The following is a 26117-nucleotide window of genomic DNA, read 5'->3' as shown; positions in this document are numbered from 1 at the left end:
CTGCTTCAAGGGTAAGCACACAGGTCAAGAGATCCTTTCTTAATTTCTGGAAGTAACATGCTCATGTGTATTTTAAAAAATGCTAACTTACCAAGTCATTTGGATTCTTAAAATTTCCACTAAATTCTACAGCATAAAGAGGTCTTCTCTCCCAACTTCTCTGGCTGTACCTTTTGATGGCTTCACCGAGGAGGTTATCACACTGTCCTGTGTTTCTGTGTATCTTTTTTTCTCCCACTCTTTCACTTTCCTTTGGGAAGAGACCATATATTTTCGACATTATACCCCTGGAACTGAGTCCAGTGCCCTAAAGTGAAACGTTAAAACATGACAGAAAGAAGGAGCCAACATGACAGAAAGAAGGAGCCAACATGCCTTCAAGTAGAGGTCAAGGACGGTCATACAAAAAAGGATAATTTACAGTTCTAGACTGGACTAAACAGTGTTATTTAACTACAGGCCTTCTTCAACTATAGATTTATTCAGTTTACCATTAAAATTTTGAGAATACATGGGTTTAAATAAATGCAGAGATGTTAAACTGAGTGTTAATAATGCACCCCATTCTCATTTCAAGTTGAGCTTTGCAGCTACAGGCACGAAATGGCCATGGCAGTGTGTGAGAAGATTTTGCCAAAGAATATTTTTTAATGACTTGGAGATAATTAGAGAAGACTAACCATTATTACATCTAGACCCATGAGTTTCCAAGTTTCAAGCCTAATCATTAAAATTCCTAGATGGATCTTTGGATTTTTCTCAATTATCTCACTGAATGAGACTTTTGGTTTCTCTGGGCTCAACTTGCTTTACTTACTGAAAGTTCCAGAAGAAACCCCGGCTAAAAGCAAACCCCCCTTCAGAGGGACCTGGCCTCTCTCCTTGGGATTCTCTGCCTCCCTGAACCCATGTTTCCACCATTTCTCATTTTCCATGGCTTTAAGCTCTCTTTATTTCTCTGTCCCTGAGTATTGTCTTCTGGGACTCTCAGTTCATCCCTATTCTGGTATGTTTCACTTTTTACATTAAAAGAAGCTAAATGGTTACATTACCTATGCAAATTTACTCTACACTAAATATAGGTAGTGAAGAGTAATAAACATATCCTTAATTATAATTTTAAAAACGGAAAAGTTTAGCAACTCTAATGGTTTCTTTGAATGGAGCACTGTCATTACACGCATTATACTCAATTACATTTTTCAGCATGATGGAAATCTTATTTTAATCCAGTAAGTAATAAAACCACAAATATGCATTGCTTGCGAAAAGTAAACTGTGTTATTTATATCGTGAGCAGAGACCAGTGGGAGCCACAGGGGTGCCAGATAAACCAAGGAGACCAAATTAACACAGCCACAGCTCTGAAATCTAACTGATCACGGGCCTGCAGAGCTCACAAAGGTAAGCCAAGACCTGTTAGCCAAAACTAAAAAGGTGATTGCCTGCTAAAATTTCAAAAATTCCAATAAGACTAAAAGCATCCTAATGTAACATCCAAAATGTCCCAGCTGAAAATCACCCATCGTACCAAGAATAAGGAAAACCACAACTTGAGTTGGTCATCAACTCAATCTGAGCTGAATCAGATATTGGAATTATCCAACACGGATTTAAAGTAACCCTCATAAAATGACTTCATAAGCAATTACAAATTCTCTTGAGATAAAAGGAAAATTAGAAAATATCAACGAAGAATTACATGCTACGAAAATGGAAATTATAAGGGAGAAGGAGTGGAATGGATAGGGAATTTGGGGTTAACAGATGCAAACTATTGCCTTTGGAATGGATAAGCAATGAGACCCCACTGCATAGCACTGGGAACTATATCTAGTCACTTATGATGGAGCATGATAATGTGAGAAAAAAGAATGTATTTATGAATGTGTGACTGGGTCAGTTTGCCGTATGGTAGAAATTTGACAGAACACTGTAAAGCAGCTATAATGGAAAAGAAATTTTTTAATGGAAAGTACAAAACTAGAAAATAAAATAAGAGAAATAATCAATTCCCTGGATGGGCTCAATAGTAGAGAGGAGATGAAAGAGGATAACATTAGTTAATTTGAGGACAGATCAATAGAATTTACCCATTCTAAACAAAGGAGAGGAAAAAAATGAACAGAACCTCAGGTGGAAAAACAGCAAAAGACCCCAAACTTATGCTACTGGAGTTGCAGAAGCAGAAAAGAGAGTAAGGCTGAAAGAGCATTTGAAGAAAAATTTGCTAAAGACATCCTGAATTTGGCAAAAGACATAAATCCACAGATTCAAAAAGCTGAGTGAATTCCAAATAGGAAAAATCCAAAATAAATTGACACCAAGATATGTCATAAATAAAATTCTGCCAACTAAAGACAAAGTTGAAGGTGTTATCACTACCACATTTTTTTCTCTGCAAGCAGCCAGAGAAAGGATGCACTGCCCACAGGCGATCATCCATTTCAATGGCAGCAGATTTCTCATTTGAAATCAGAGTGCAGAAGGAAGTGGGGTAGAATTTTTCAAATGCTGAAAGAAAAGCATTGTAAACCATGAATTCTATATTCAACAGATGATCCTTCAGGAATAGATGGGCAGTAAAGACTTTCTCAGATAAGTAAAAACTAAAAGGATTGTCACTAGCACACCCACTTGTAAGGAAAGGCTAAAGGGAGTTCTTTAAACAGAAAGAGAATGGTAGCATGAGATTCTTGAGGCAAAAGAAAGAACGAAAGAACAATGGAGAGGGCAGGAACTACAAGAGAACATCCTTCACATCATGAGTTTTCTAAATCACATAGGATGATTGAAATAAGAATGATATTACCACCTGATTCTCAAGACAGTGATGTTCGAAAGGGGGGAAACATAAAAGGGTAAATGGAAGTGGGCAAAAATGGCAAAATGTGAATCCCAATAGGCTGTGATGAGTCATGTGTATATATTATAATACTCAGAACAACTGCTCTGAAAACTACACAGTCCATCTAGAAATACTATAAATAAATCAAGTTGAAATCCTAAATAAATGGTCAAGCAACCCACAGGAAGGCAAGAAGAGAGAAACAAAGAAATCAAACAGTAAACAATAAAATGACAGAGTTCAACCCTAACATTTCAAAGGTCTACATACATCAATTAAAATGCAGAGACTGGCAGAGAAATTTAAAAAAATTATGACTCAATAACATGCTTTTTAATACACCATTTACAAGAAACTCCCTTTGAATTTAATGACAAATAGGTTGAAAATATAAGGATGGAAAAAGGCACACTGTGCAAATATTAATTTTTAAAGAGGCAGCAGCCCAATCATCTATGTAGAAAACCTGAAAAAACTGACAAAGAGTCTCCTGGAACTAAAAAACAATTATATCAGATTGCAGGGTACAAAGTTAGTGTGCAAAAGTCAATTGCTTTCCTACATAACAACAATGAATGAGCAGAATTTGAAATTAACACCACAATACCATTTACATTAGCACCCAAAAATGAAACATTTAGGTATAAATCTAACAAAGTCAGTGTAAGACCCATATGAGGAAAAATACAAAAGTCTGATAAAAGATATTAAAGAACTAAATAGAGATATCCCGTGTTCATGGATAGGTAGATAATAGTGTTAAGATGTCAATTTTTCTCAACGTTGTGTGTAAATTCAATGAAATCCCAACCAAAACCCTAGAAAGTTATTACATAGATGTCAACAAACTGATTCTAAAGTTTCTATGGAGAGGCAAAAGGCCCAGAATTGCCAACACAATATTGAAAGAGAAGAACATGGTTGGAGAATTTACACTATGCCACTTAAAGATTTCAAGACAGTAATCAAGACACTGTGCTATAGGCAAAAGAACAGATGAATAAATAAATCAAACGAATAGAGGGCCCAGAAATAGACCCATGTAAATATAGTCAACTGGTCACTGACAAAGGAGCAGAGGCAATTCAATGGAACAAAGACAATCTTTTCAATAAATCATGGTGGAACAACTGAACAGTCAGAAACAGAAAATGAATCTAGACACAGACCTTACCCCCTTCCCAAAAATTAACTCAAAAGGGATCACAGACATAAGCATAAAATGCAAAACTACAAAACACCTAGAGGATAATAAGGGAGAAAAACCTAGATAACCTTAAGTTGACTTTTCAGATAGAACACTGAAGGCATGAAACATGGAAATAATAATTGATAAATGTCACTAAAATTAAAAACTTCTGCTTTGCCAAAGAAAATGTCAAAAGAAAGAGAAGACAAAGGGGGTACCTGTTCATGAAATCTGTTACCTTTTTATTTTAGGTACACCCCCAAACTGGATTTCTCAGTCTCTGTCGCAGTTAAATGTGGTTGTAAAACTAAATTTGACCAATGGTATGTGAGTAGAAGACCTAGTCAACACTTTCAGGGCCATAAAAACTTTCTAGATGTAGTGCACTCCGTTTTCTTTCTTCCTCCAGTGGCTTGCTGCAAAAGAACATGGTAAACTTGGAAACTTCCAACATTTTGAAGATGGAAAAAAAAAAATGGTGACCCTGAATCACCATTTGAAGGACAACGGATTATGAGAACCCATTTTTGGGATTCACACAAGTGGAAAATAAGCAATTTTTTTAAGCCATAGAGCCTTGGGGCAGCCAGGACTTCTTAGTTCCTATAGTCATTCTTGGCACCTCTTCAAAAATCAAGGCCAACACACTTCCCTGGAACATGACACTGCCTCTTCTATTTGGATCTACAGATTCACTGGTCAACCATGTTCTTTTATCTGATGAGGCAACATTAGCAATGGCCTCTGACTTTGATAGAATCTCCTCTTGATAACCCTAAACCCAAGAAAAAAAATTTTATAACTCCCTTACCTTGTTTCAAGAAGGATTTAAAGTAGCTGACAAAAATACATTCGCTTTACCAAGATCAAACAATTCAGAAAGAAATAAGGAAAACAAGGAAATGTAAGAAAAAGAAACAGAAAATTTAAATAATCCCAGAGGGGGGGTCAATTCATAAATATATTCCAGAAAAATCCATATGCTTCTAGAATCTACTTTTACCAATAGGATTTCTAACCTCTTATATTGTTGGGAAATGTGATGCATTACAAGATTTATTTCATGCTTTTTAAAAATTTATTTGCATGCCTTTTGTTAAGGGAAAAAGCATGCAATTTAGAAGCGAGTCAAGAAAAATAATACTTATCCTCCCATCAACAGTGGAGAGGCTGTTCTCCTGTGTTTTGGCAGAGGGAACAATGAATAAGGAAATTTCTACAGCGGCCTTACAGCAAATACTGTCATGAATCAAAGGTCATTACACCTGAAAACTGGGACATTAAACAAAAGGGAATACGAGGCATAAAGAGAACCCCCCCTTTTTTCTTCTTTCTCCTTATTTACTTTTCTCAGAAATCCCCAATAACAACTGAAATCTTTTCCTTAGGTATCACGGAATCTATTGAGAAAGAAATAAGACAGAAATCTAGATTGCAATTAGTTTTCTCAGTGGCATTCAGGCAAGTGTAGGTAAGTTGCTACTCATTACCAAACACAGGACTGTCTTCAACCTTCTGAAATTTTTTCAGAAATGCGAGCAGACACAGACACAATGGTTCATTGGGAAACATACTGCAAATTTCCTCTGGGTTTTAGAGTAAGAATGTTATAGAAAAAGATAGTCATGTAAATTTGACTTGGGGTTAGTAGAGGCAAACCATTGCATTTGGAGCTGATAAGCAATGAGATCCTGCTGTAGAGAGCAGGGAACTACATCTCATCACTTGTGATGGAACATGATGGAGGATAATGTAAGAAAAAGAATATGTATGATATGCATATATATATATTTATATATATGAATGACTGGGTCAGTTTGCTGTACAGTAGAAAATTGACAGAACACTGTAAACCAACTGTAATGGAAAAAATAAAAATCATTTTAAAAATTAAAAAAATAAATAAAATAAATAAAAATTTTAAAAAATAAATTTGATATGTGGAACAACGTTAGCTCTAGAATAGCCGAGGATGATTACTTGAAACTAGCTAACAGTTCTCAGGGTAAATATATATAAGTACATTAACTCTTTTAGCAAATTTGAATAGCATAAAATCGAACATTATTCTAAAATTTAATAACATAAAAATCCCAACATTTTCTGTTTATAAGGTGAGGAATTTGAGTCAGCTTCTAATTCCCAGTATAATGTCTACAAATAAGTCCCATTGCATCCATTTCTTCTATCCCTATTTTTAACATTTTTCTCATGATTTGAGGAATGTCGATACGTGAAAGGAGCTATTTTTCAGGCCCACAAGGGGGACTGTCTGCCCCTCAGCAAGAATTAGGAGGGCACAGGTCTTCCCGCTTAATACCCCATGTGGTTGAATGCATGATCTGCCATCTAAAGTCCAGCATGAAACGATCCAAGTCAAGGCACCTCCCCTGCCCTGGGTCTCACCTGTGCGTCCCGGAGGACAGATACAGATGTAACCTGAGGCTTCGGGGCGGCTGGATGGAGAGAGCGGCTGGACCAGGTGTCCTTGTTCCGAGGACAGCTCCACGCACTCCCCGTCAGGCGGGCAGGGGTTACTGCTGCATGTGTCCACGTGGCTCTCACACTGGGCGCCCGTGTATCCTGCAGCATAAACGTTCAGAGAAGCTGCTGAGTCCAAGCTCCTCAACTACAGAGTCTGTGCCTGAGGGAGCCTGGCCCCCAAGGCTGGCACCAATTAACCAGATGCTGGGTCTCGCTCCAGGGGCTGCAACGGGGGATCTGGCAAGAGAGGGTTCCATGAATAGGAGCAACAGTAGCAATGAGGTCCCTCCTTTAATATCGACCAATACCTTGGACGAATAAGGCTTGAAATAAAAAGGAACTTCAGGATAACCTGGACTTACCCTGGACATAAGCCTCCAATTCCTCAAATATTCCAATTGTTTGAATGCTAAGCACGAAAAAAAAAAAAAATGATATATTTTTCCAAAAAGTAGCTGTAGAGTCAGCAGTACCCACTTAGAGCCAATCCTAAATTCTTCTCTTAAAACTCAAAGTAAAGATAAATGATTACTTCCTAACACTCAGTGAGACAATAAAAACTGTTTTGTATTTGAATGGCTTTAGCTGGGTCATTTTATTAAGGACAAGAATAAAAACAAGATAACATGAATGATTTATTACTTTAGAAAACATTTAAATGTCAAATATAAAAGCAAGTCTCTATCAGAACTATTTCTTTGGTTTTAGGTCCATGAGCACCTGTTAAAACTATACATGTCTATATTAATTGTGTGTGCGATAACACAACTGGAATTGAACTGCGTGTGTCCTTCTGCAACCTCCCTTTTTCACTCCCTGGCACAACCTATCCATGTTAGTAACATAGATCTAACTCATTATTTTCAACTGTTGCCATGTATTCCATAACACGGATGTCCATGAATTAACCATTCCATCCCCTTAGTGGGTTTACACACGTTTTTGCTATTACAAACATTATCATAGTGAATATCATTCTATACGTGTGCTTGTGCAAATGTCTAACACTAGGATCTCTGCCGAGGAGTGTAATTTCTGGGTTATATTATGAATATTTTTTTTGCCTTTTTTAGGGCCACACCCGAGGCATATAGAGGGTCCCAGGCTAGGGATCAAATTGGAGCTGTAGCTGCTGACCTACACCACAGCTCATGGCAATGCCTGATCCCTAACCCACTGAGCAAGGCCAGGGATCGAACCTTTGTCCTCATGGATACTAGTCAGATTCGTTTCCACTGAACCACGATGGGAACTCCAGGTTATGGACATTTTTTAATTAATAGATGCTGGTAAGCCCCTCTAGAGAAGCTGTGCCATTTATATACTTGCGGGCACTGGATGAGAGTGTGTGTGGCTCCACACCCTTGCCAACATTTGCTCCCACCAATGTGTTTTAGCAGTGGAGTAGATAGAAAATCATATCATCTTGTTTTGGTTTACATTCCCCCCCCCCCCCGGTACTATTGAATTTAACAGTTTTGGGGGATTTTTTAATCATATCTTTTTCTTTCTTTCTTTTTTTTTTTAGGGCCACATCTGCAGCATATGGAGGTTCCCAGGCTAGGGGTTGAATCGGAGCTCCAGCTGCAGGCCTCCACCACAAGCACAGCAATGCAGGATCCAAGCCACATCTGCGACCTACAGTACAGCTCACGGCAATGCTGGATCTTTAACCTACTGAGCGAGGCCAGGGATCAAACCTGCAACCTCATAGTTCCCAGTCCGATTCGTTTCCGCTGTACCACAACGGGCTCTCCTTAATCATATCTTTTAACATTAGATTATTTTTCTTATTGATTTCAAGTATTCATATTCTCTGTAGAGTGCTAGTCCAAAAATGTCAATTTAGTAAGATGCTAATATAATACCGATGGGTGTGACCAGGATAATACCAACTGTTTGGTGAGATGGTGAGAGAGGTGTCCCAAGTTCTTAAAGGAACACAATTTGACTTATAACACAAGCGACTTCACCTTCAACTAGGGATCTCTGTAATGTCCCTTAACGGCTGAGAGGTACATTTGTAAAATAACATTTACAATCCCAAATTGTAACAGTCATGAATCCAATCGTGATATTTCTTTCCTTGAAAACTGTTTGATGGCTTCACTTTTCACACAATGGAATTTAAAATCCTTAACCTAACTGCCCTTTATTATCGGGCCCCAGTCCCATCTCTGCATTCCTAGCCCTAGAGTGTTTTCTGCCCCAGGGCCTTTATCATGCTGTTCCCTCTTCTAGAAAACCCTCTTCCAAGACTGTGCCTGAATAAAGCTGTTTTCAGACTTGATCTTTTATTACTTTCTCAGAATATCTTTTCCTCGTGGACAGATCTAAATAAGATCCTTTGGTTTTCTCTCATACACCCAGTTCTTTTCTTTCCTTGTCTTGTAATGATCTTTATAATGTGCTTATTCTGAGAGTTGTCTTTTACAATTTATTTCTATAGCTTTCCTTTATTTATATAGTGTCTCCAGCAGCAGATGGTAAGCTCCCCACAAGCAAGCCTGTGATTTTTCATTCTCCAATCCAGGACGGAGCAACGCCTGAGTGGCAGACCTTCAATCAAGGCCTGAATGAGATTCAAATAGTTCTAATCAATAATTTATTTTTTTATTATTATTATTTTTTTGTCTCTTGTCTTTTTAGGGCCGCACCCAAGGCATAGGGAGGTTCCCAGGCTAGGGGTCGAATCGGAACTGTAGCTGCCAGCCTACACCAGAGCCACAACAATGTGGGATCCAAGCCGCGTCTGCGACCTACACCACAGCTCACGGCAACACCAGATCCTTGACCCGCTGAGCGAGGCCAGGGATCGAACCTGCAACCTCACGGTTCATAGTCGGATTCGTTTCTGCTGTGCCATGACGGGAATTCCCGAATCAATAACTTAGCTTATAATCCCACTTGGGAAATAAACTGGAGAAATGACTAACTCTTAATAGGTATATAATGTGAATATGATGTCATCACTCATTTTGTAATTTTAATCAAAAGCCGAATGAGGTCCTATGTCAAAATAACCACAACATACATTCTTATGACTGGGCAGTAATAATACTTTTGTCACATTTGACCCCAGGAGTCTCTCTCAACCATCTGAAGAAGAGACTTAGAGCTGAAAAAGGAAACTAGAAGCACATGTCAGATCAAGGGTCCACAATCCTTGCAGGGGTCCTCCCTCTCCCCGCAAGAACCCTCCAACTGAGTGTCTGCTTTCAAAGACCTTTTATTTCATACTTAAGGATCTACAAATATTCCCTAAATAATGGTTTTCACAACAGATTTTTATAAATAGGTATTAGTTGTGCTACAGTCAACTTTGGAAAGTTCTGACTCTTTTCAGTTTTCTTCTCATTCTAAGTTTCCAGACTCATACAGAGGCCAGGTCAGGAAACAAATTACAACCTTCATCAATCCTTTCTGCTTTCTGGCCCATGCATTATCTCATTCCTACCCTGAACATTAGGATGTCTCTGATTTATGGTGTTACCAGTCCCGTCCCCGCCACTGGGGCCCTGTGGGGATTTTGTTTGCTCTTCTCTTTACCCACGTATATAAATAGATTTCTTCAGTCAAGGCTACATTCAATAGTTTTAACAAGTTTTTCTATAAAACTCTGTGCAAAGAAACAATATGATGCTGAATCAAGACCCCAGGGTGCTTAAATTGTGGGTAGTTTTTTAAAAAAAAAAAATCAATCTTTTCTGGGTAACAAGGAAATTTCTAAGAGAAGCATTTAAGATAACTGGCACTGCCTATAATTAATTGCTCTTGAAAGGAGGACTCTGGGCAACGACAGCCGCAGGGTCTTGCCGTTGTGTGGCCCAGTGGCAGTGGTCTCATGCTCCAAAGGGACAGTCTCCTTTTCTTAGACACCAAGTAGCTTATAGTGTTAAACCTTCTCTTTACAGACATCTTGAGAATTGGGCACAGAGACTTTCTGAGTTTTCTCTCTAGGCAACATCGCCATCGATCCAGGGACGAAAGCAACTCCGAAGCAGAGCTGTCCTAAATCCAGGGCCCTCTCTCAATCTGCACAGCACTTTCACCTCCTTGGGGGCTCTCATGGCCTCCCATCCCCTCGTCTCCACCCTAACCACTGTTGTGCTTGTTCTGGCCAACTGGTTTACCTCCTGTTACATGACTGCAGAACTCTTTCACTGGATCCTCTGCCTTTAGCCTTATTTCTCCCAATCATCTTCCACACGAGTTTTAAATGAACAGGTCAGGTTATGTCACTGCTTCGCCCCACGGTCTGCAGGGCAGAAAAACGGTGCTGTGATCCAGCTTTGGGCTCATCTTCCCCTGAGCCGCTTCCCTCTGCCGACAGCCCTGTGTGGTCCGGCACCTGAAGAATCACTCGAAGTTCCACAGACAAGCTCTCTTCCACGTGTGCCTGCTGCCTTTTCTTCCTTTCCTTCCTCTCCTCTATCCTTAAATAACTAATGAGCTTCTACTACATGCTCGCCACAGGGTCTAGAATGGTCAGTCTCCTAATTTGGGTATCTAGTTGAATTTATTGAGTGCTCACTATGGTCTAGGCTGAGCTGGGAGTTTCTTCTATTGCTGGTTTATCTCCACAAAACTATGAAGGTGGATATTCTTCCTCCTCCTTTTCTTCTTCTTTTTTTTTAGGGCCGCACCTGCAGCATATGGAAGTTCCCAGACTAGGGGTCGAATCAGAGCTACAGCTGCCGCCCTACACCACAGCCACAGAAGCACAGGATCTGAGCTGCGTCTGCGACCTACACCACAGCTCACCACCATGCCGGATCCTTAACCCACTGAGCGAGGCCAGGGATCAAACTTGCATCCTCATGGATGCTCGTCGGGTTCATTACCGCTGAGCCACAACGGGAACTCCAACAACTAGATTTTAAACAATCACCAGTTCAATCAGTTTTTTTTCCAGTGAATCAAGAAAGAAGAGAGATGAAATGCTCTTTTGTTTCTAGAAATAAAATCCCAGTGAGAACTAGGTGGCAATAAGCAGGTTGCGTGCCAGAATTAACACCAATATTTTTGGGTGGCCTGTTGATTCAAGTGTTACATACAGTTTCCTACTGATTCTGGGATCATCGCTACACTCGAGCCTAATCCCCTTTTAAGTGTAAATTTTAGTTATGGTTTCTATCCGTTTAACTCGTATTTCCTTTTACATTATAAAGGGCTAGGAGCATACTCCCATTTCTGGAATATCATTCTACACCCCCTATGGGAAGCCTCAGGATCGTGTTGACTGGCCCCATGAATTACAACACGAGCACTTAGGATAATAATGGTGCTTCGTGGGGTTTAATATATTCTAGGTGGCAAAGAAAACATCTCAGAGGATGTTCTAAGGAATTTTTCTCCACCAAGACCATGCCAAAATGGAACCTTCCCTTGATTTCCGCCCCCCCCCGCCCCCTGTTTCTTCTAGAAGATTCTGATCATTGGGCAGTTTGGTAAACGACCTGAGACCAGGCAGAGTGTAGCAGTAGATATGTTTGAGCACTGAAGAATATCGTTAAGCAATGAAAACCAGAAGAAAGAGTTGGTTTGAACGCTTGAGCCACAAGAATGTTCAGTTTCTATTCGCTAGGAGCGATCTGTTCCTATTTCTAAGCGAAAAAGAAATGACGGAAGATATTTTGTCACTTACCAGGCCAGCAGTGACAGGTGTAATTGTCAGTACCATCCTCACATGTGGCATTATTGTGACAGGGTTTTGACCAACACGGAAGCATCAGGGTCTCACAACGTGTCCCTGTGAACCCACTCCCAGTGCAGTTACAGCTGTAGCTGGAGAGTAAAATGAAATTTTCACATCAGCTCTCAGTCACAGGGAGATCAGACATCCTCTTCCTGCCTCTTCACCTGTCCATCAACCCCACACCCATGTCATGGTTTTAATACTTAGCAGAAACCTTGAGGAATTCTCTCTGCAAGTAAGTCTGAAAGCATCGTGTGTGTCCACATTATCATATTTTAAATTTTATGGCGGGAGTTCCCGTCGTGGCGCAGTGGTTAATGAATCCGACTAGGAACCATGAGGTTGCGGGTTCGGTCCCTGCCCTTGCTCAGTGGGTTAACGATCCGGCGTTGCCGTGAGCTGTGGTGTAGGTTGCAGACGCGGCTCGGATCCCGAGTTGCTGTGGCTCTGGCGTAGGCCGGTGGCTACAGCTCCGATTCAACCCCTAGCCTGGGAACCTCCATATGCCGCGGGAGCGGCCCAAGAAATAGCAACAATAACAACAACAACAAAAAAAAAGACAAAAGACAAAAAAAATAAATAAATAAAATAAATGGCCTCCCCTCGGAGTTCCCGTCGTGGCTCAGTGGTTAACGAATCCGACTAGGAACCATGAGGTTGCGGGTTCGGTCCCTGGCCTCGCTCAGTGAGTTAAGGATCTGGCAGTGCCGTGAGCTGTGGTGTAAGTTGCAGATGCGGCTCGGATCCCGCGTTGCTGTGGCTCTGGCGTAGGCTGGTGGCTACAGCTCCGATGAGACCCCTGGCCTGGGAACCTCCATATGCCGCAGGAAGCGGCCCTAGAAAAGGCAAAAAGACAAATAAATAAATAAATAAATCTTAAAGATCTCGTATTGCAAAAACATGGGCGGACACACTCAGCTTAGATGACGTGAGTGTCTGGAGGGAAGGATACCTAACAATTTCATAAAGAGTAACAGTCCTATTCACCACGGCTGTGTGTCTGTTTACCACCAACACAGACATTTAACATTTCACTAAGGAAACGGAAATATTAGCAAATATATGGGACTAAAATTTGTATACGTACCTTCTCTAGCTAGAAATCTTCGGTTCACTGTTCCATTTCTTTAAGTAAAAATACCTACCAAAAAAGTCTATGATGTGCAAGACATGAGAGACAAGAGCCCTGTACTCAAGGCTGGTGAGGGGACCTGAATTCACGGAATCAGAGTCTCCATGTGCGTCTGTCTTTGTCTGCGAGAACCCTTCATGAGGTATAGTTTCGGATTTACCCACATACCCTGAAGCAGATGTGTGACTTTTTGGTGGTGGGAAAATAAGGTCCAGTTGCACCTGCTGACCTTGTGATGATCTTCTCAAAATAAATGTAGGTAATAAGAGGGAGATGGATACAACAGAAAAATCATTCGTGGCATGTGTCAGGTGGAGAGAGGAAAGCTGGAGAGGTTTCAGCCTTGTTCTGTTTGTGTTTCCAGAGGCATCAAAACTGCCTTGTAAGGAGTTCCTGTTGTGGCTCAGTGGAAACAAATGTGACTAGGATCCATGAGGACTACGGTTTGATCCCTGGCCTCACTCAGTGGGTTCAGGATCCGGCATTGCCACGAGCTGCGCTACAGGTCGCAGATGCAGCTCAGATCCTGCATTGCTGTGGCTCTGGCATAGGCTGGCAGCTGTAACTCCGATCTGACCCCTAGACTGGGAACTTCCATATGCTGCACCTGCGGTCCTAAAAATACACACACACACACAAAAAAAAAATAAAAATAAAAATAAAATAAAATAAAATAAAACCTTGTAATTTCTGTCCAGATGCTATCTGGAAATAGTAAGGCATGGCCAGGAGAGCCTCCGCTTCTCCTCTGTAGCACCTATGTGGAAACCGCCATTCGGGTCTGTCTGCCTACATGTGGCCCCGTGACCTGTCTCCAGGAATGAAAATTCATGCCTCGGGAGAACAATCTGGGTGTAAGTGACAGTCAGAGGCAAGGTCTGAAATATGATTAAATGTGATGCATTATCATTTACAAAAGAAATGTTCAAAAAAAAAAAAAGGGAACATTCCCCTGCATTGCTCTATTTAAAAATTACATTATTTTCCTGGGTATATTTGAAGCACATGTGCCTTTTGCTGCTTCCCTTTTGAGTCTGATTCACTGTGACATTTAGATTGGGGATAAATTATACGGTATTTATTAAATAGAGGAAAACTGGACTGCAGTCCTCCTTTTGTAAAGAATTAACTGGGTGAACTTGTGGAGGTCACCTTTCTTACCTGAACTTTAAACTCCTTGTCGTGAAGGGGGAGCTTTAACTCCCACCTTGCTTTCCATTGCGCTGCTAAAGCATCCATCAGGACACTGCTAAGTACTAATGCTGCTAAAAGTTGTTATGTGTTTGATAACGCAATACTCGTGGTTTAGGTAAGCATTAGAGAGTTCTTTTAAAAATATTTATATGAATTCAACTACTATCACTCCAATTTATTATATGCATCATATTAAAGTGTAATTTATTATGGGGTTTTTTTTGGTTTGTTTTTGTCTGCTTGTTTTTTGTCTTTTTGAGGGCTGCATCCACAGCATATGGAGGTTCCCAGGCTAGGGGTCCAATCGGAGCTGTAGCCGCCAGCCTATGCCACAGCCACAGCCACGCAGGATCCAAGCTGGAGTCTGCAACCTACACCACAGCTCACAGCAACGCCAGATCCTTAACCCACTGAACGAAGCCAGAGATTGAACCCGCAACCTCATGGATGATAGTCAGATTCGTTTCCGCTGTGCCACGATGGGAACTCCTTTTTTGTTTTGTTTTTACTGAAAAGCAGAATTACATGGCTACTTCTCACCATTCTGCTATCTCAAAAGTATACACCCAATTCCCCAAACACCTAGAAATTCAAGATGCAATTAGTTTAATATCACTGCCCTGTCCAACATTGTTTAGATAAAATTCCTAAAGGATTTATTTTTCATCACTTGACTTATATGCTTGTTATTATATATACAATCTTATATTCACATTTAGAATAATTTCTCTGTTTTTGTATCAGACATAGGGAAAAGAGATTCCCTCTGTTTCATGGATTTGGAAAGCTGGCACTTAGCAAAACAGAAGGAGCTCTATATTTTTTATGAGTGACTTGGAAAATGTTCCCTCTTGAGACAGATGACCTCTGAAGGATTTTTTTTTTTTTTTTTTTGTCTTTTTATAGCTGTACTCGTGGCATATGGAGGTTCCCAGGCTATGAGTCGAATCGGAGCTATAGCTGCTGGCCTACACCACAGCCACAGCAATGCGGGATCCAAGCCACATCTGCGACCTACACCACAGTTCATGGCAATGCCAAATCCTTAACCCACTGAGTGAGGCCAGGGATCGAACCTGCGTCCTCATGGATGCTAGTTGGGTTCATTTCTGCTGAGCCACGACCGGAACTCCTGAAGGATGTATTTTCTGGTAAAACCTGAATGGTGTAACTTTTCCTCATTTAGAGTATAAAGCAACACGACAGTGTTAAGCCAGGGATGCAAGATCTCCAGATTCAGCACGGTGAGGTCTCTTGTAGGAGAAAACACACCTGTTGGCTCCATCCATGCACAGCCCTCCATGGAGACACGGCCCACTGGCACACTCATCAGTGTCAAGTTCACAGCGGTCGCCTAGGAATCCGGGGGCACAGTCACAGGCATAAGACCCCGCGGCATCCCGACAAGTCGCACCATTTAGGCAGGGCTGGGACCAGCATTCCTCAACTTCCAATTCACAGTTCACGCCTTTTTGAAAGAAAGTCAGCACAGGAAAAAAGAAAAGTTTTAGCAAAGTGTTAATATGTGCGCTCTCTGCCAATGCTTTATGTACCAAAGCTCTTGTCAAATGTGATGCTGCCCAAAATAATTTGCCTCCTTAATTGTAATTGGCACTAACTTTCTGGCCCGTGTGTGGGAAGCTGCACAAAGCAGAACAGCTGTTACCTACAAAGAACTATTGCCTACAACAGCTTGTGGCTTTTCAGTCCCTGCAAACAAATCATTTTTAGAACCAAGGTATTGTTTACTGTACTTTTGTTGGAAGCCTGAAAGGGGCAGGCCGATGTCTTTAAATTATTTTTAAATACCTAGTTTCATTAGGCACCATATAGAGCAGTAGGTAAGTAAGTGACTCCAAAGCCACACGGCCCAGGTTGCGATCTTGGCCCAGCCTCCATAGCTGTGTGACCTTGAAGAAGTGCCTTAACCATCCTTAACCTGTCTCTGTTCTGTTGCCTCACCAGAAAAATGGGGGCCATGGCTGAAATGAACCTATGGGTAATTATTACAATTACAATGTCTAAAGCCCTTATGATAGCATTGGGTATATACGAAGTGTTTCCTAGAGGAAAAAAAAACAAAAAACAAAAAAAAAACTTGTTCTTTCTACACAACGTTTATTGTACATATATGACATACAATTGTTTCCTTAACTGTTTCTTTGGCAAAGACGCGTCAGAATTTTAATTTTCTATAGTGTTGTAAAATACTCTTAATAGAAAATCAGTTTGTGGCTTAAACTCAGTGCAATTAGTGGTTTTATTAGAAGATACTTCTGTTTGTTTGTTTGTTTGTTTGTTTGTTTGAAGGACTGAACCTGAGGTATATGGAAGTTCCCAGGCTAAGGGTTGAATTGGAGCCGCAGCTGCTGGCCTACACCACAGCCATAGTAATGTGGGATCCGAGCCACATCTGCAACCTACACCACAGATCATAGCACTGGAGCCTTAACCCACTGAGCAGGGCCAGGCATCGAACGTGCATCCTCACTGATACAAGTTTCTGCTGCGCCACAACGGGAACTCCAGAAGCTACTTCATTTTAAGGAAACATTACATTTTAAAAAAAAATCTCTATTCCACACCTCCTCAAAATAGTAGATGAAGATTATTCACTAAGCAAATTAAGTTTAGGAGTTAAAAAAGTGGTCATATTAAGTTAGCGAACTACCCTAATGAATCTGTCAAAATACTATTTGAGACACAATAAATTTGCATACAGGTTTTAAGACACCAAAGGGGAACTATCTATGTTTGTCCATCTTTATTCCTATGCCTATAACCCAGGATAATAAGTTATGCATTAAAATAATATTGAGGACTTCTCAAATAACTCAGAGGTTTTTAGTAGTTTGAATGCTTTTGCGCCCCTTCTCCTGATGGAAAACCCACTAAGATAGTCTAATCCGCCTGCATTTACAACTGTGACTAGATGCTACAAACACTGAAGTGAAAAGGGCTGCCAGCTGTCAAATTTGACTGGTTTTTGAGAAGAAAAAGAACATCCATCATATATGAGTAAAGATGGAAAGTCGTGGAATAGTGTCGGTGGTAGGAAAAGGTCTTTGCCCTTTGAGGCCTGGCTACTTCTCACACAGTCTGCGAATGAGATTTTCCATATCCGTTATACTTGGTATCAGGAAGGTCAAGGCACAGAACATTGCACTGTCTGGGGGAGACTGGTGTTCTTGTTCCGTCTCTGAAGCAGCTTTTCAGCAGGGCTTTGGTATCTTTATGTAAGCCACATAAGACAAGCCAATAACAGAGACCTCTTTTTACTTTTCAAGAATGTATGAAAGACAAAAATGACACCTTCTTTTTTAAATGTTTTATGTAATTATTTTAAAAACATATGGAGCAACTAAAACTATGTACGTGTTTGTATTCCATATTAAAATGACCTTGATCCGTCAGGACTAAGCAGAGCGCTCTGCTCATGGGTGAAGTGATCCATCTGTGGGCATTTCCGTGATGCTCCCTGAGCAGAGGGCACCTGGCACTCCATAAATGCCCACCATATGTGTGTGGGGGGGTGATTTCACACACGTTCTTTTATTCCATTCCAACCTATTTAAGGTACCCCTACGCGCCCATGTCCCCCAGCTAGTACATGACAGTTCTGCCATTCCTGTCTGCTCTAGTCAATCCACCTTTTAGTTTTTTGTTTTTTGTTTTTTTGTCTTTTTAGGGCCATACCTGTGGCATGTGGAGGTTCCCAGGCTAGGGGTCGAATCGGAGCTGTAGCCTCTGGCCTACACCACAGCAACGCAGATCCGAGCTTCATCGGCAACCTACACCACAGCTCACAGCAACGCCAGATCCTTAATCCACTGAGCAAGGCCAGGGATCGAACCTGCGTCCTCATGGATATTAATTGAGTTCATTAACCGCTGACCTATGACGGGAACTCCCAATCCACCTTTCCACGATGCCTTGGTGTTATATCCTTTGGCATTTTAGTCATCTCTATTTGCTGAACACTAATGACATATAAAATCAAATCAGTGGTTTAAAACTTACTAATGCATCTCTAAATTTTATTTCATCACTCTGCAAAATTCATCGATTCATCTGTTTCATACCCAGATTACTTCCTCATGCTTAAGAAATACAAGAAAAGCCATTATTTTAGATACCGCAGCTCCATTTATAACAACGTCATTCAAACACTTTAGAGATCCTGATACATGTATGAGAGCGTGTTTCATAGCTTAAATACAATTTCAGTTCAAACAACTATTTACTTTGGAGTTAATCTGATTTGTTTGTGTTACTCTTAATATTAATAACATGATTCTTTTTTTTTTTTTCCAGCCACACTGGCAGCAAATGGAAGTTCCTGGGCCAGGGATGGAATCCGAGCCGAAACTCCAACCTTTGCCACAGCTGCTGCACTGGGCCAAGGATGGAACCTGTGCTGCCACAGAGACAACGTTGGATCATCAACCCCCTGCACCTCAGCGGGAACTCCGACAATGTGATTCTTACTGCGGTTTTTCATTATTACTGATAAGGGAGAAAAGCGATTTGGTCTGTGTCTGCGTGATGCCAAAATAGCTGCGTGAACAGTGATAAGAGGAGTCAGTCATCCAGATGTTTTCCTATTTCCAGATGCCTGGTTTCATAGATAAAACATCTGGAAAACTAACTATGATTTTCAGTTTTCATTTGCATGTTTCCTGTTACAGGCATACAGCCATTAAATAGAGACAATTAACTGACCTTTGACAATATGCTTAAACAGTGTGGTCCAGTCTATCTGGAAACATTTCATGACTAGGGTCACTAAGTCTGGTGCCATGTCATTACAACGCTACGTAGCAACCGAAATTGAATGCAGTGACTGAGAAGCAGCCGACTGTCTAAGAGATGGGAAATTCATAACTGCAAAATTCCTTCACAAAAATCAATCCAGGAATCTGTTGGAACTGGTTTATAATTCTGTGTGAAGCAAAAGTAAATAGAAAGTGTCAGGGAAAAAAACACACACACATAAATAAGGGGAACTCTGCACCCAAAAAATGTACAGGGCAGGGAAAAAACAAAACCAAAAAACAAACAAACAAATCTCTGACTTAATTAGCTTTGGTGACTCATTAAGACTCAGTAATTCTGTGCTAATGTCCACAGGGGCATCTCTACATAAACATAGGTGACTAAATGTCAAAGCATTCATTCCTGACAGTCAGAGAGCCAGCTGCTCTCTCCTACAAGTGACACCATTACTCTTCTAAAATGTTGTTACAGGAGTTCCCGTCGTGGCTTAGTGGTTAACGAATCCGACTAGGAACCATGAGGTTGCGGGTTCGGTCCCTGGCCTTGCTCAGTGGGTTAACGATCCGGCGTTGCCATGAGCTGTGGTGTAGGTTGCAGACACGGCTCGGATCCCGCGTTGCTGTGGCTCTGGTGTAGGCCGGTGGTTACAGCTCCGATTCGACCCCTAGCCTGGGAACCTCCCAAAGAAATAGTAAAAAGACCAAAAAAAAAGTAAATAAATGTTGTTACAGAGTTGTAAAAAATTGCACCTGCTACTTTTACGTTCCTTCTTTCCCCCCCGGCCTCTGCCATTCACGCAGAAGTGCAGAAAGAACCTGTTTTGTATAGACAGGCCACCCAGGACCAGGCTCTGCTGTCCACTGCTGGCTGGTATAGTTAATGGTCAGTGAATGGTAGGTATCATCTACAGTCATTTCTTCTTTCCTGTTTTCCTTCCTCAGTGTCTCAGAGTAGGTAGAATTTAAAGTTTTTTGAAAAGTAATTGGAAGCAAAGACACCTCGGCAAGGGAATTGGGAACAGCTTCGATCTCAGTTAAATACAGATGTGGTGCTGAGAGTATAGGAGTTAGAAACCAGAAAGTTTTGGAGCAGCCGCTATAGTAAAATATGACTTAAAAATCTACAACTGACATACAAATGCCTGCTCAACAACTGTAAATGTGTAACTACAATTAGATAATCAATATCTGAGGTGGATCCATGGCCTTTAAATCAGGAGAAAAGAAAGTGGGGAATGGGGCTTTTCAGGACTGGAAAGCTGCAAAATATTAATTGCAGGTCAAGGAGAAGGAAGTGTGGAGATAACAGAGGCACGTCAGCAAAACAGTTCCCCGTCAACCCAGGAGTATTAGGGCGACTTCAAGACAGGGCAGGAGGGATACACAGTCTGAGTGTGGAGAGGCCAGGAGACGGAGATTCTGCTAAAGACCAAGTAAGATATCAACAGAAGCAAGGAAATGAGAAGCTCGGGTGGTGGTGACAAGTTTGATGGTAAAGCAGTTTGGAAAGATGTCAGATCTAACTCGAACCTGTGTCACCATAGGGCTAGAACGGAGGAGAGATGGAAGGCACTGAAAATAAGAAGACATCACAAGAAATCCTAAAAGTTTGGAAATTCTAAAATTCTGCAACAGCTCCTAGTGGGTTTTGGATAAATCAGATATTTCTTATTTGGCATCTAAAAACCTTTGAAATATTTCTAAGTTCATTTCCCAGGCAATTCTATCATCCCTCCATGTGACAATTCTATCAAACCATCTGCTTTTTCTCAAACCCACCACATGCCTCCCCCTTCCCGTAAGTTGGGACACACTGAGCTCTCCCTCTGTCTCTGTCTCTCTGTCTCTGTCTCTTTCTCTGTCTCTCTCTCCTTCTCTCCCTCTCTCTGTCTCTCCCTCTCTCACTCTGTCTCTCTCCTTCTCTGTCTCTCCCTCTCTCTCCTTCTCTCTCTCTTTCTCTCTACAGAATTCTTTCCCACCTTCCACCTGGCGAATCATCCTTTAAGACTTCGGTGAAAACAAACCATCCTCAGTGAAGTCTTCCCTGATTTCCTTACTGATTCCAACCTCTTGTGTTTTCACAGCCTTTACATCATTTTATTTTATTTATTTGTTACTTGCTTACCTCCCACAACTGCTTTGAAGGCAAAGATCATTGCCTGTTATTAATGATAATAACTGATATTCATTGAGAGCTTATTTCACAGCAAGTACTATGCTACACATTTTAAGTACATGATTTGACTTTAACTGTCAAAAATTATTCACGAGGCACTATTACGATGGCCCCCCTCCCTTTTCTTTTTTCTTTTTTTTTTTTTTTTTTGCTTTTTAGGGCCGCACCCACAGCATATGGAGGTTCCCCAGGCTAGGGGTCGAATAGGAGCTACAGCTGCCGGCCTATGCCACAGCCAAAGCAACGCAGGATCCAAGATGAGTCTGAGACCTACACCACAGCTCACAGTTAACCCACTGAGGGAGGCCAGGGATCGAACCTGCAACCTCATGGATGCTGGCCAGATTCATTTCTGCTGCGCCACGACGGGAACTCCATGATGCCCATTTTCTTAAGGGTGGGATTAAAGCCCAGAGAAATTAAGAAATTTGAACCAGATCAAAAACGTTAGAAAGTGGTTGAGCCAGGATTATGTCAATTAACGACTTACACGGCAGGGAAGAGAGTGGTGTGCGTGGGAAGTGAGTCATGAACCAAACGGTGGTCTTTCAGGAGCAGTGGGCTTAGTGAGAAAGCCCAGCTCCCTCCTGGACCTCATCCGTCAAGGGCAGAGGACCCCTTGCAGAAGGGCTGTGTGCAAAGTGGTTCCATCCAAAAAATGCCAAGTTCTAGCAAAGAGCAAGGAATTCAAGGTACACTGGAGAAAAATTAAGCTTTTTTGTTTGTGTTGGAGAAGAGATCATAGATGGAGAAGCAGGTGACCATAGCCTCATGGAAACCAGGAAGCAGTTTTTACCCCGGACACTTTCACAGAAGCTCACAGGAGCATCTGTAATGCCAGGCGAGCCCTTCTTCTTTTTGCTTTTTAGGGCTGCACCTGCAGCATATGGAAGTTCCCAGACTAGGGGTCGAATCGGAGCTACAGCCCACGATCTATGCCACATCCCCAGCAATGCGGGATCCAAGCCATGTGTGCAACCTACACCACAGCTCATGGCCACGTCGGATCCCTAACCCACAGATCGAGGCCAGGGACTGAACTGGGGTCCTCATGGACACTAGCTGGGTTTGTAACCCACTGAGCGGCACAGGAACACCTAGGCAAGCCCCTCTGAGTCCAGAGAGCTACAGGATGTCTCCTCCACCCATCTCTCAGGCATTAATCTACGATCCCAAAGGAAAACTCTCTCCTCCATCCACCCTCTCTGATCCCCACGCCCACCCCTGCCAGTGAATGGGGTTATCATCCAGGTCACCAAGCCAGATTTATTTCCCACATCCTAATTAGTCATCAAATCCTGTCACCTCTCCCTTAGAAATGGATCTAAGGTACCATGGCTATCGCTGCAAACTTATTCAGACCCTCACCGTCTCTCATCTGGTCTGATGGCCACTGGCTTCTCTCCTCAAATCACTCTCTACTTTTCTGCGAGTGGTGTGGATAAAATACAAATCTGATTTTACCACTGTCTCTGTGCATCTTTACAACAGTTTCCCCTTGTCTTCAGGAAAGAGCAGTTAATCGGTACGCTATAGAAACTTCTAGAAAATGTGGACAATGTCAGTGCCACCTACAAGGATGGTCTTTCAGCTTCGTCTCTCAGGGGCCTGATCTGGTGGTTTGGCCTCTCCCTAACGTGTCCTGACCAGATCCTCTCTCCCCAGGACCATGCTGCCCCCCCCCCCACCCAAGCTGCACATAGCTGCTCTCCCTGATTGCAAAGCCCACTCCTCACTCCTGACTCCCCCTAGCTGATTCCAGGTAGTTCTCCAAGGCTGAGCTCCAGTATCGCATGATCCTGGAAACGGTACGGAACCACTTATACCTGCCTTAAGTGCCATGCCACTGTGGTATAAAAGTATATATTATATTTTACAGCAATTCGTGATTTGTCAACTTTATTTACGAAATCGCTAGCTTGTTGAGATCAAAGTCTTTGCCCTTTAATGCCGAGATCGGAAGCATTTAGCACATATTCTGGGACACAGGCTACAGTCAATAAACTGAGAATGAAGCGTCAAGTCCCCGCTGTGGACTAACCCACCGTCTCTCCTGGAAGCCATCTGGCCTGCCAGGATGGAGCTTCTCAAGCCTTCCACAAGCCTGGGCCCCCTCCAAGTCAAAAGCCATAAAGTCAGTGTCATGGCTTTGGCCAATGTCTGAAACAAAACATTGTTTACGAACGATTGCACCCCACACTGTTCTGATCAGCAGTTAGAGATTTTGCACTTCAACATGCATCTGTCAGCAATGAGTGGTCAAGGTTAACGTCCTGGGAGTCCCCGTTGTGGCGCAGTGGTTAACGAATCTGACTAGGAACCAAGAGGTTTCGGGTTCAACCCCTGGCCTTGCTCAGTGGGTTAAGGATCCAGCGTCGCTGTGAGCTGTGGTATAGGCTGCAGACAAGGCTCAGATCCTGCGTTGCTGTGGCTCTGGTGTAGGCCGCTGGCTACAGCTCCGATTCGACCCCTAGCCTGGGAACCTCCATATGCCTCGGGAAGTGGCACTAGAAAAGGCAAAAAAAAAAGACCAAAAAAAAAGGTTAACGTCCTGTGCCACCAGATAAAGTACATGGCAGGTAATCAGCCAGGATCAGGTCTCTCACTGATGCTGTTATCACTTAGCACAGTGGCAAGAGAGTGCAGGACACATGCCGTGTGGCACCGATGGGCCACCACTCTGAACACCTCTCTCATTATCTGCAGAGCCCACGCGTGGGAAATAATTCTACTCTAGCTTTGGGTTATCATCCTACATTTCAGAGTCCACCCAAGACATTTCACAGGCCTCTGCACAACCATTTCCCTTTGAATAAGAATGCTATGTGCTATTTCTGAGTTCTCTAAGGAATGACGTATGATGTAACAGTTCCAGCAGTTATCAGAGCAAATCTGGACCCAGGATCAGTGCAGAGAGGGACAGTAGCACAGGTCGCCCTTACAGCTAGAGATTCACGGTGCCTTCTGCACATGATAGCTGTCATCTCTGAACATCCTAGAGCAATGCAAAGAGGCTGTGAGACTTGCTGCTCCGATTAATAGTAACCAGCAAGTATAATAATGATTAGCAAGATGCTATAACAGATTAAAGCTTGGGATTTTTATTTTTGGTGGAAACATCTTTGGATTTTTACCCAATAAGAGTTCTGGTTTGTGCATTTAGACACACTTTTTCTAAGGATACCAAGAAGTAAGAGAACACCTTTTTAAAAGCATTCATTGAAGCCAGAATTTACAAGCCTAGGACTCACCTCTGAAGGACAACTAAGTTTCCTCAATTCCAAGACTGTTCCATTCCCCCCTCACTTTTTTTTTTTTTCTTTTGTCTTTTTGCTATTTCTTGGGCCGCTCCCGTGGTATATGGAGATTCCCAGGCTAGGGGTCTAATCGGAGCGTAGCCACCAGCCTACACCACAGCCACAGCAACGCGGGATCCAAGCCGAGTCTGCAACCTGCACCACAGCTCACGGCAATGCCGGATCATCAACCCACTGAGCAAGGCCAGGGATCGAACCCGCAACCTCATGGTTCCTAGTCGGATTCGTTAACCACTGCGCCACCACGGGAACTCCACATTTTTTTTTGTTGTTGTTAGAAACTATCATGGACTTTATAATCAACTGTGTCTTGAACCTGGTATATTTTAGTTGCAGAATTTTTCTTAGTGTATATGAAATCAATGTAATCATCAATGATGAATTTAATCCTGTGAAATATGAAATTAAGTACTTTCATTTATTATTCTAAATGCTATTTATAACACATTATTTATTATTATTGTTATGTATTAGTAACACTTTGTTATTCCTACCAGACTCTGCTCCATGGTCCCACCCTCTCCCCACCCAGGGGCCAGGGCTCCCAGTGTCCCCATGGGAGGGACCCTCCCCAGGCAGCCCACCCCGCTGGCCAAGGCAAGGTGGAGAGTCCCCTCCAGGTGTGGCTCCAGGGGGACTGGGCACTGCTGGGAATAGGGCCTGTCGTTCCCCACAAGAGCCTGTTCTAGTGACCATCCCTCTGAAGATTCAGGACTGGTTCCAGACCCCAGACTCCCTGGACCACACTGCTCACCATGTGCAATGCACACTGCAGCCGACCTGAGGCAGGCAGGGGGGCCCCCCCAGGCCTGCGGATCCCCACAGGGTAGAGGGAACACTCCCCACCTTCCCCCTGAAATCGCTTTGAGGGACAACTGCAAACTGGGGACAACAGCTACAAATGGGTGATGGTCAGTCCCCAGGTGGACTTGCTGCCTCATAGGGACCTGGGGCTCCTCCAGACACTATGGCCCCCAGACGTCTCCAAATACAGAAGGCACTAGCCTAGCCAGACCCGCCCACCTTAGCAAGGGAGAGCTCTGGCTAGATGTGTCTTCAGGGGGAATGAGGCTTTTGGGGTGGGTAATGGTTTGGAATCGCAGATGCCTCAGTCCCCCAAGGGTCTGATCTGGTGGCCCGGCCTCTCCCTAACGTGTCCTGTCCAGATCCTTGGCTACCCAGAACCATGCTGCCCCTGCCTGAGCCCTCCAAGTAAGCAGGGACATACCTATCCTTGTGAGAGGAAAGAACAAGTCTGCCTCCATACTGGATCTGTTTCTTTTACCCTAACCTTTGTGTTCTGT

The 26117-nt window shown here is 42.5% G+C and overlaps 1 protein-coding gene across 7 annotated transcripts in view; it reads right to left on the bottom strand.

Annotated features, from left to right (window-relative positions):
- Positions 1 to 26117, bottom strand: part of CRB1 (crumbs cell polarity complex component 1) — a 242556-nt gene that overhangs the window by 114781 nt on the left and 101658 nt on the right. For all 7 annotated transcript variants that reach the window (XR_014817495.1, XR_014817493.1, XR_014817494.1 and 4 more), the window contains exons 3-5: positions 15818 to 16013; positions 12169 to 12308; positions 6444 to 6620 (exon numbers count right to left, since the gene is read on the bottom strand). Coding sequence is in view for 4 of the 7 variants with exons in the window: in XM_084979316.1 (XP_084835442.1) it covers positions 6444 to 6620; positions 12169 to 12308; positions 15818 to 16013 (513 nt within the window). In the remaining 3 variants the exon portion in view is untranslated. The remainder of the gene's footprint in view (positions 1 to 6443; positions 6621 to 12168; positions 12309 to 15817; positions 16014 to 26117) is intronic.

This window comes from Sus scrofa, chromosome 10, assembly GCF_054392235.1.
Source record: "Sus scrofa isolate SSC_HxYL_T2T_F1_AM1 chromosome 10, Sscrofa_HxYL_maternal_Yorkshire_Landrace_v2.0, whole genome shotgun sequence".
Classification (NCBI taxonomy): domain Eukaryota; kingdom Metazoa; phylum Chordata; class Mammalia; order Artiodactyla; family Suidae; genus Sus; species Sus scrofa.
Note: the sequence above shows the minus strand (reverse complement) of the source record. Positions and strands in the feature narration are given on the sequence as shown.